Source organism: Triticum aestivum, chromosome 3D (assembly GCF_018294505.1).
Source record: "Triticum aestivum cultivar Chinese Spring chromosome 3D, IWGSC CS RefSeq v2.1, whole genome shotgun sequence".
Classification (NCBI taxonomy): Eukaryota; Viridiplantae; Streptophyta; class Magnoliopsida; order Poales; family Poaceae; genus Triticum; species Triticum aestivum.
The window spans coordinates 483,319,004-483,330,499 of NC_057802.1; the positions used below are offsets into that span (position 1 = coordinate 483,319,004).

Here is an 11,496-nt window from a genome sequence, read left to right on the forward strand (position 1 = left end):
ATATACCTTTGTTCACTTTGCCATCCTTCTGATCCGCCAAATACTTGGGGTAGTTCCGCTTCCAATGACCAGTCCCTTTGAATTAGAAGCACTCAGTTTCAGGCTTAGGTCCAGACTTGGGCTTCTTCCCGGGAGTAGCAACTTGCTTTCTATTCTTCTTGAAGTTCCCCTTCTTTCCTTTGCCCTTTTTCTTGAAACTAGTGGTCTTGTTAACCATCAACACTTGATGTACCTCCGCAGCTTTGAGCATTGCGAAGAGCTTGGGAATAGTCTTCTCCATTCCTTGCATATTATAGTTCATCACGAAGCCTTTATAGCTTGGTGGCAGTGATTGAAGAACTCTATCAATAACACTATCATCTAGAAGATTAACTCCCAGCTGAGTCAAGTGGTTATGGTACCCAGACATTCTGAGTATGTGTTCACTGACAAAACTGTTCTCCTCCATCTTGCAGCTATAGAACTTGTTGGAGACTTCATATCTCTCAACTCGGGCATTTGCTTGAAATATTAACTTCAACTCCTAGAACATCTCATATGCTCCATGATGTTCAAAACGTCTTTGAAGTCCCAATTCTAAGCCGTAAAGCATGGCACACTGAACTATTGAGTAGCCATCCGCACGCGACTGCCAGGCATTCACAACGTCTGCAGTTGCTGGAGGGGGTGGCACACCTAGCGGTGCATCAAGGACATAATTCTTCTGTGAAGCAATGAGGATAATCCTCAAGTTACGGACCCAGTCCGTGTAGTTGCTACCATCATCTTTCAACTTAGCTTTCTCTAGGAACGCATTAAAATTCAAGGGAACGGTAGCATGGGCCATTGATCTACAACATAGATATGCAAAAACTATCAGGACTAAGTTCATGATAAATTTAAGTTCAATTAATCATATTACTTAAGAACTCCCACTTAGATAGACATCCCTCGAGTCATCTAAATGATCATGTGATCAATATCAATTAAACCATGTCCGATCATAACGTGAGATGGAGTAGTTTTCAATGGTGAACATCTCTATATTGATCATATCTACTATATGATTCACGTTCGACTTTTCAGTCTCAGTGTTCCGAGGCCATGTTTGCACATGCTAGGCTCGTCAAGTTTAACCCGAGTATTCCGCATGTGCAAAACTGTCTTGCACCCGTTGTATGTGAACGTAGAGCTTATCACACCCGATCATCTCGTGGTGTCTCGGCACAACGAACAGTCGCAACGTTGCATACTCAGGGAGAACACTTATACCTTGAAATTTAGTGAGGGATCATTTTATAATGCTACCGCCGTACTAAGCAAAGTAAGATGCATAAAAGATAAACATCACAAGCAATCAAAATATGTGACATGATATGGCCATCATCATCTTGTGCCTTTGATCTCCATCTCTAAAGCACCGTCATGATCTCCATCGTCACCGGCTTGACACCTTGATCTCCATCGTAGCGTCGTTGTCGTCTCGCCAACTATTGCTTCTACGACTATTGCTAACGCATAGTGATAAAGTAAAGCAATTACATGGCGTTTGCATTTCATACAATAAAGCAACAACCATAAGGCTCCTGCCAGTTGCTGATAACTTTTACAAAACATGATCATCTCATACAACAACGTATATCACATCATGTCTTGACCATATCACATCACAACATGCCTTGCAAAAACAAGTTAGACGTCCTCTACTTTGTTGTTGCAAGTTTTATGTGGCTACTACGGGCTTCTAGTAAGAATCGTTCTTACCTACGCATCGAAACCACAACGATTTTTCGTCAAGTGTGTTGTTTTAACCTTCAACAAGGACCGCCCGTAGTCAAATTCGATTCAACTAAAGTTGGAGAAACAGACACCCGCCAGCCACCTTTATGCAAAACAAGTTGCATGTCTGTCAGTGGAACCGGTCTCATGAATGTGGTCATGTAAGGTTGGTCCAGGCCGCTTCATCCAACAATACCGCCGAATCAAAATAAGACGTTGGTGATCAGCAGTATGACTATTATCGCCCACAACTCTTTGTGTTTTACTCGTGCATATCATCTACGCATAGACCTGGCTCAGATGCCACTATTGGGGAACGTAGCATGCAATTTCAAAAAAAATCCTACGATCACGCAAGATCTATCTAGGAGATGCATAGCAACGAGAGGGGAAGAGTGTGTCCACGTACCCTCGTAGACCGAAAGCGGAAGCGTTAGTTTAACGCGGTTGATGTAGTCGAACGTCTTCACGATCCAACCGATCAAGTACCGAACGTACGGCACCTCTGAGTTCAGCACACGTTCAGCTCGATGACATCCCTCGTACTCTTGATCCAGCAGAGGGTTGAGGGAGAGTTTCGTTAGCACGATGGCGTGGTGACGGTGATGGTGATGTGATTCGCGCGGGGCTTCGCCTAAGCACTACGACGCTATGACCGGAGGAGTAACTGTGGAGGGGGGCACCGCACATGGCTAAGAGAACACTTGATGTGCCTTGGGGTGCCCCCCTGCCCCCCGTATATAAAGGAGGAGAGGGAGGAGGCCGTCCATGGGGCGCGCCATAGGGGGAGGAAACCGACTTGGACTCCATGTCCAATTCGGCCTCCCCTTTCCTTCTTCCGGAGGGGGAAAGGGGCAAGGAGAGGGAAGAGGAGAAGGAAAGGGGGGCGCCCCTCCCCTAGTCCAATTCGGACTCCCCATGGGAGGGGGCACGACCACCCCTTGTGGGCTGCCTCCCCTCTCCCCTATGGCCCATGTTGGCCCATTACTTTCCCCGTGGGGTTCCGGTAACCCCTCGGTACTCCGAAAAATACCCGAACCACTCCAAAACCATTCCGGTGTTCGAATACCATCGTCCAATATATCAACCTTTACCTCTCAACTATTTCGAGACTCCTCGTCATGTCCGTGATCTCATCCGGCACGCCGAACAATCTTCAGTCACCAAAAACACATAACTCATAATACAAATCGTCATCGAATGTTAAGCGTGCGGACCCTACGGGTTCGAGAACTATGTAGACATGACCGAGACACATCTTCGATCAATAACCAATAGCGGAACCTGGATGCTCATATTGGTTCCTACATATTCTACGAAGATCTTTATCGGTCAAACCGCAATGACAACATACGTCATCCCCTTTGTCATCGGTATGTTACTTGCCCGAGATTCGATCGTCGGTATCCTCATACCTAGTTCAATCTCGTTACCGGCAAGTCTCTTTACTCGTTCCGTAATGCATCATCCTGTAACTAACTCATTAGTCACATTGCTTGCAAGGCTTATCATGATGTGCATTACCGAGAGGGCCTAGAGATACCTCTCCGATACTCGGAGTGACAAATCCTAATCTCGATCTATGCCAACCTAACAAACACCTTCGGAGACACCTGTAGAGAATCTCTATAATCACCCAGATACGTTGTGACGTTTGATAGCACAAAAGGTGTTCCTCTGGTATTCGGGAGTTGCATAATCTCATAGTCAAAGGAATATGTATAAGTCATGGAGAAAGCAATAGCAATAAAACTTAACGATCATTATGCTAAGCTAACGGATGGGTCTTGTCCATCACATCATTCTCCTAATAATGTGATCTCGTTCATCAAATGACAACACATGTCTATGGTCAGGAAACTTAACCATCTTTGATTAACGAGCTAGTCAAGTAGAGGCATACTAGGGACACTTTGTTTTGTCTATGTATTCACACATGTATCAAGTTTCCGGTTAATACAATTCTAGCATGCATAATAAACATTTATCATGATATAAGGAAATATAAATTACAACTTTATTATTGCCTCTAGGGCATATTTCCTTCTGAAATAGACCCCATCTTGTTATCCTTAACAGCAACGATACATGCGTGTCGGTTCCCCTTCCATCACTGGGATCAAGCACCGTAAGATCGAACCCATCACAAAGCACCTCTTCCCATTGCAAGATAAATAGATCAAGTTGGCCAAACAAAACCCAAATATCGGAGAAGAAATACGAGGCTATAAGTAATCATGCATATAAGAGATCAAAGAAGACTCAAATAACTTTCATGGATAAAAACATAGATCTGATCATAAACTCAAAGTTCATCGGATCCCAACAAACACACCGCAAAAAGAGTTACATCAAATAGATCTCCAAGAGACAATTGTATTGAGAATCAAAAGAGAGAGAGGAAGACATCTAGCTACTGACTACGGACCCGTAGGTCTACAATGAACTACTCACGCATCATCGGAGAGGCACCAATGAGGATGATGAACCCCTCCGTGATGGTGTCTAGATTGGATCTGGTGGTTCTGGAACTTGAGGCGGCTGGAATTGATTTTCGTCGACTCTCCTAGGGTTTCTGGAATATTGGGGTATTTATAGAGCAAAGAGGCGGTGCGGGAGGCCACCGAGGTGGGCACAACCCACCTGGGCGCGCCTGGCCCCCCAGGCGCACCCTGGTGGGTTGTGCTCCCCTCGGAGCACCCCTCTGGTGCTTCTTCGGCCCATCTGATGTCTTCTGGTCCAGAAAAAGTCCACAAAAAGTTTCGCTGCGTTTGGACTCTGTTTGATATTGATTTCCTGCGATGTAAAAAACAAGCAAAAAGCGGCAACTGGCACTGGGCACTATGTCAATAGGTTAGTACCAAAAAATGATATAAAATGATTATTAAATGATTGTAAAACATCCAAGAATGATAATATAATAGCATGGAACAATAAAAAATTATAGATACGTTGGAGACATATCAGCATACACATAAGGTGTTTTGAACAAAAATGACAGTTTTTGGAAGAAACCTAGGAATTCATGGTAGTCTTAGAGAAGATATCCTCGATACATTTAAACTAGCCATAGAATGTTCAAGGTTGATTAAAGACTATCTAATCTTTTGGATAAGCACACATGAACCCTAGGTCGAGAAGAACAAGTACGATGAACTACAAACCGTACCCGTCAAATCCTAGTGATTCCTAAAGATCTACCGTGGTGAAATAAATGATGGAAAATAGCATCGGTAAGAACTGCCCTAAGAACGGAGTTATGGACAGGAGCAGTTCCGGATCCAAGCGCCCTAACTTGGATCAGCTACGACAATGCGGGAGGAAGGATTACCGCACCGGCGTGATCAACCGCGACGAGATTTCACCGAAGTATCACGGCGAGGCTCCTCGCCGGAGTTGCTTCGAGCAAGGGCTCGGGTGGAGGTGGACGAGGGTTTGAGGAACTGGGAGGATGAAGACACGGTGAGGGATATTTATAACTGGCGACCTGAACCTCCTCTCCAAAATCTACGGCCCTCAGTTGTGGGACGTTCCACATTCGCGGACACGATCACGATCGTGGGGATTGTGGGTACGTGGCAAACGTTTTCTGCGAGAAACTCGGGAAGAGAGCAGGAGACCGAAAGGTTCGAAGAAGGGAAAACGCCAAAAGTGGTTAAAAGTTCAAAGTCGATTTCTTTCACGACCAAGGACGTCGGATAGAAATTTTCTTCATATCAAATTGCATGCTTTTGACGGACAACATAGATTTGGAAGAGAAAGAATAGAGGGATAAAAGGGCCCAAAACAAAACACTCAGCCAGAAAAGAGGAAACACAAAATCATGGAGTTATGAGTGAGTTGTTCATCGGACGAAACACAAACACGGTGAAACAAAGACAAACACAGGAGCGAGAGCAAATAAACACAAAGAACGAGCACCAACATTATAGATCTTAGGGCTAGGAATAAACGAGTAGAATCCCTGAGAGAGTTCCTGCAAGAAGGGTTAGTTCTTTTTCGCAACCCACACTTGCGTGGGCAGCGAGAATCTCATTTGTTTTGTCTGAGCAGGGACATTCCTTCGATGAGTTCTGTAGTTCGCCTGTGCATTTTGAGAGTAATCATATGAATATGCATTGAAATTGTTTTGCAGATACATGAGCATAATGATTCGAGGAGGTACGCATGTACTCCTTCTGTCGAAGGTTTGACCGATATCCATTCGAGGAAGTTCTAGCACCAATCTGCGAATGATAATCATTTCCTCGAAGAGAATCACTCTGCATATTCAGGTTAGCAGTGACAGATAAATTTTCAATGATGCACTTCTTCACCCAGATTTGCTTCTTGGGTGAACCAGACCTACAGTTAGTCCCAACATACCGAGCAAAAACCTCACCATTCTGTTGTTTGAAGAATTTGTAGTTTGAGTGATCAGACTCGTCAGAAACAACAGTAATGGGAGTGTCATATCCAGACAGAATTGCAGGTTCGAGAGTTTTACTTTTAGCAAGAACCCAACTCGTTCGAGGATATTGCTTGGGAGTCCAGTAGGTTCCATCAAAGTTGAGTTTTCTTTTGAAACCCAATCCTTCCTTTCGGGGTTTTTTGTGCAGTATTGACTTCTTGAGCACATCACAGAGAGTTTGATGTCCTTTGAGGCTCTTTAGCATTCCTATCTCAAGTAAGTTCTTTAACTTGCAATTTTCATCAAAGATAGCAACAAATTCCTCGGAAGAGGGGTTAGAAATACCATTCATAATTGTTGCAATATTCTTGATGACAACATTAGATATTCCAGCATTTGAATCAGCATTGCTACGTTCTAGGCATTGTGAGCAAGGAGACACAAAATCATCAGGAAGTCATTTAGATTGCTCGGCAAAGAGAGAAGCTTTTCCTTTTGGTAGCATGTTATGAGACTCTTTCAGTGTCTCGAGTTCTTGATTCATGTTAAGGAGTTCATCTAATAAACTCTTACAGTCGACTGTAAGGGAAAGATCATCAATAGTTGAAGAAAAAGCATCATGCTCTTCGATCAACTTTTGATTTTTCTCCATCTCTTCGACCAGTAATCCTTCGGCTTTCCTAAGATTCTTCTCAAGTTTTTCAAGCTCATCATGTTGAGATTTTGCAATCTTAACCAGTTTAGCATAGGCAATGTATTCAGGAGAATATTCAGTCATAGATTTTTGGTGTTTTGCTGATACTTGAGCCTTGGAGGTCTTTGCCATGAGACAGGATGCGATAGGGTCATCATCACTTGAAGCATTGTCATCAGTGTCTGATTCGAGTGATGTCTCACATGATTCATAAGCAGCGAAAGCAATGCTTCTTCCTTACCTTCTGTGAAGCTCTTCATCTTATGATTCGGATTCGGATGTCTCATCTTCAGATTCCACATTCATTTCAGCACATACTCTATCCAGCTACGATATTCTCTTCATATTAGATTCGATGGTTGCTTTGGCTTGCACGTCTCGTCGAAGAGGATGAGAAAGATTCATTTTTTCTGAGAGCTTAGTGTGATGATCTATTCGAGTGAATCCATTGCAGTGAAGACACATCCATCTATTGCTAGGTCTTTTATCCCAGCAACACTACTGGAATCAGGAACTTTGCCGTCAGCCAGTTCTTTGTCGTCTGCTAGCTGACGGCAAAGAAGGTCTTTGCCATCAGCTTACAGAAAGCTGACGGCAAAGAAAGAGCAGATGGCAAAGAGGGTGTTTGCCGTCAGCCTGCTCTTTGCTGTCCCATTAACAAGAACGACCTAACGGCCACTTTCTAACGACCTAAGAGCCCAAAAGCAGACGACAAAGAAAATAACCTAACGTATCTAACGACCGCCCCCGGCACACTCCCACCCACGACCCACACAGCCCCGGGCCCCACCCACGATGCACACACGCCCAACCCACGCGCACACACACCCACGTTGGATCCCATCTCTCTCGTCTTCCTCGATCCCCTTTCTGCACCCCACGCCGTCGCCAGATTTCGGCGATCCCCGTCGTTCCCCACCGCCCAGCTCTCCTCCCCGAGGTCACCTCTCCCCACTCACCATCTCCACCGACCGGTTTCTCTCCTCGCCCAGGAGAGTCCCGCCTCCTCGCCGCCAAGGCCGCTGCCGCCCGCCGCCTCGAACGGTGCCGCCTCCTCCTTGAGCGCCGCGCCGCAAACCTCGCCTCCCGCGCCCTCGCCGCCCGCGCTGACATCGACGCCACCCACGCGCGCCGCCTCGCCGTCGCCCGCGACATCAGCTCGACCAACGGCGAGATCGAGGACGCGCAGCGGAAGGCGGAGGAGTGGGATCGCTTCTACGAGTCCAAGAGGATGGAGATGGAGGAGTTCCGGCCATCGTCTCCACAGCCTCCATCCACCACGGCCGCATCCACTTCTCAACCCCACGAGTAGCCTCCTGGCCTAGTTCCTCGTCACCGTCCTCCTCCCGGTCCCCGTCCACCTCCGCCTCCACCTGGTGGTCCCAGAGGCGACGACTCCCCGTCGCCTCGGCCACCGTAGAGCTCCGCGAGGCCGCCGCGGGTGGTGGAGACTCCGTCATGACGCCGCAGCCCAACTCAAGTGTTAGCCCCGACTTTGCTCAATTAACTGCCTCTCTGGTTGTATATGAGTTGGAGAGTCGCGTAATTCTGTAATGTGGGATGTTGTCTCAGTTTCTGTGCAATGAGTAGACTAGATTAGGGGATAAACTGATGAATTGATGCTTGATTCTGATGGTCATGGTGTGCTGCTTTGCAGGTTAAGTTCAGCGTGGAGGCAGCCCTGCAGGAGCTGCAGAGCAGCGGGTTGCACTCGGACGACGTCGGGATCGGGGCTGCGGAAGCCTGGAAGGCCTACCTCATGGCTAAGAAGGCCAAGCTGGACGAGACCCTGGCTGCAGCCCGCCAGTTCAGAGCACTGCTTCGGCAGCAGCTCCAGAAAGCCTTCGCGTCACAGGTTAGGGATCAAAAGGCAGCACAAAACTGACTAGTTATGTGGTACAAGCAAAACGACATTCATTAGCTAGCTCATCAATCGCTTCAGATTAAGGATGCAATGCAAGTGTGGCGGGCTAGTGGACAGTAACATAGTAGTACAAATGTAGTGTTACTTATAGGCAGATGTTGAGCAAATTTTGAACTAATGGATGAGTTTCGTGGGACGAAGCGGGCTGCCACTTGCACTCCTCCTACTGATGAAACGAACTTCAAATGTCTCTACATGCAAGTACCTGTCTCATGCTTTTTATTTCAGTCTTTTTTAGAGGAGGCCCCGGCGGCGTCGAGCTGCTGTTGCTGCGGGCACAGCGACGTCGGCGTGGTTGGGATGGTCGCAGCCCTTCAAGATTCTCAACGGCGGCGTCTCGGCGCTGATGGCGGAGTCGATGGCGAGCATCGGCGGGTACAGGTTTAGATCATCCATGAATTGGTAGTTATTGGTCATATTTAGTTGCATTTTGGTCAGTCCGGTTGTGGCTATGGAGCACTTCTTTTGGTCATGTGCTAGATCTGTCATGTAGGAGTATTTGGCAATGGATATTTGCTCATACAGAATTTTGATAATCAACTAGGAATTACAATTAGAATCAAAGCAATGCTACTTGTACTCCTTTCATGAAAAAAAAGGCTACTCGTAGGACCCTTGTAGGAGACCATCCTCAAGATGGACGAGAAGATGAGGTCTGGACCCTTGTAGGAGACCATCCTCAAGCAGCACTAGATGTAAGTTGACTGCTTCAAACCCAATCCGTGCTTGCTCCTCTTAATCAACTAGATTATATTAATTAATACTAGCTACTGAACTTCTTGTATTATGTTACCAATTTTGATGATGGGCGTCCAGCTATTATATTAGTAATTTGATTTTGGTAGTACCGTCGAATTTGGTTGCTGCTATTCATTTATGTATGTGAAGGAGTTGGATAATGTGCTTTTTTTTGTTTGCAAAATGAAGGGCGCTGCATCCAGGTAGTGGGAATAATTAGTCCTTGCTATCAATTATAGTAGCATTATTCACTGTTGAGTGTGAGGGAATTTGATGATCATCTACTTTTGCCTATCATCTACTTCTGATGTTTTCCATGAAAGTGACACGTGATCTTCCTTTGCTTTTCTTTAGCTGATAGTATGATAACTGCTTGCTTGGCAGAAGTTATGGTTGTGCTGTTTCTTAGGTAAATAAAGAAACTGAGATTCAGTTTGATTTGGAGCGCCTCTTGTTTGTACCACAGTTCCTTCTCTTAGAGCTGTACTTGTACAACAGGTTTTGGATTGGGAGGGGAAAATGATCTTCCTTCAGTCTCTGTTGAAGTCAAACCCATCCATGCAAAATCTGTATTGTAGTACAATTAATGTAGATGAATATATATGCCTTGCAGTTTTATCGTGCATGCCATTCAACTAACTTGCTCTTGTCCATGCAGATGGAGTAGGAGGACGAGCAGCAGCGGCAAATCAGACTGATGATGACGGGGTGCGGAAGGCAATGGTGATCATGCTGATGGCATGAAGAAGGCTGATGACCACAACCTGGACATGTTGGCATTTAGAGATGGCAAACACAGGCGGCGTGGAGACAGCAACCTGGACCACCCACCTCGCTTGCCTTTTTAATTTTGGTTGTGGTGGTTGCATCACCGTCGCGGTCGCAAATCAGTATGTAGTGTGCTTGTGGAGTTGGGTCTGGACTGCAGTGTCCATCTAGTAGGTTAGGTGTTGTTGCTGCTAGATCCCATGATGCTCACCTAAGTTTTGTGTTATATGGAGGCCAACCTTTGTGACCTTATTTGTCGACACTTGTGTGATCTCGTCTTACTTTGTGCTACAGGTTGTATGATATATAAGTTTTTATGGATGATCTTGTGATGTTTCTTTTTTCCTGTGGTCTGTGTTAGATACTTGTGATATATGCATGGGCTATACATATGAATATGAATTGCTGAACATTTGCCTACAGCAGCAGACGGCAAAGGCTTGTCCCGCAGTGACGTCCAGCTGACGTCATTCGGCGGACGGCAAAGGCCGGATGCTCTTTGCCGTCAGCGGCGGACGGCAAAGGCTGTCGTTAGCCGCCTAACGGACTAACAATGCATTTATTGCCGTCGGCTTTCTTTGCCGTCAGCCGCTGATAGCAAAGGCCCCTTTGTCGTCCGCTTCAAAAAGCAGACGGCAAAGAAGCTCTTTACCGATCCCTACTTTGCCGGAGCCTTTTGCCGTCCGCGGCAGCCGGCAAAGGCCTTTGCCGTCCGCCATCCTTGCCTTTGCCGTCTACCGTGGCAGACGGCAAAGTAGTTGATTCCTGTAGTGCAAGGACAGTCTGCTATGAGGTGACCGAATTGTTTGCACTTGAAGCACTTTATTTCTTTTGGAGGTAACTTTCTTGAAGATTCAGGCAAGTCAAATTTGTCATCATAATTGAGACACAGATTCTGTCTTCAGAGATCACCTAACCTTTCTGTGAGCATTTCTAGTTCCCTTGTGATAGTGTGTTGATTCTCGACAACTTCTTCTTGTGAACTGCCATAGTGTGAAAGAATTTCCCCTTCACTTTCCAAAGAAGATTCTTGATATCCATTTTCAAGTTCCATCTTTTCTTCGTGAATAGACAACAGCATCATGACCTCGACGTAGTGAAGTTCTTCATAGTCTGGTCTTTGCTTGATTTCAGCTACGATTGGATCAAAGGTTGCATCAAGAGCACTCAGTAGCTTGTTGACCACATCTCTATCGGTGATATCTGTTACTCCTCATTGATGAA

General features: G+C 46.0%; 1 protein-coding gene across 4 annotated transcripts; it reads left to right on the forward strand.

Moving 5' to 3' along the window:
* The first annotated feature begins 7,612 nt into the window (after positions 1 to 7,612).
* On the forward strand, positions 7,613 to 10,617 carry LOC123079863 (uncharacterized). Of its 4 annotated transcripts, none has more exons than XM_044502688.1 (5): positions 7,613 to 8,324; positions 8,500 to 8,697; positions 8,995 to 9,147; positions 9,377 to 9,461; positions 10,163 to 10,617. In XM_044502688.1, exons 1-4 carry the CDS (start codon positions 8,301 to 8,303, stop codon positions 9,416 to 9,418), a joined length of 417 nt encoding a protein of 138 aa, XP_044358623.1. In that variant the 5' UTR covers positions 7,613 to 8,300; the 3' UTR covers positions 9,419 to 9,461; positions 10,163 to 10,617. The 4 variants fall into 4 exon arrangements, with proteins under 4 accessions (XP_044358623.1, XP_044358622.1, XP_044358624.1 ...); XM_044502687.1 differs by having other exon boundaries at positions 8,995 to 9,141; positions 9,366 to 9,461; XM_044502689.1 differs by having other exon boundaries at positions 8,995 to 9,141.
* Positions 10,618 to 11,496: the final 879 nt, after the last annotated feature.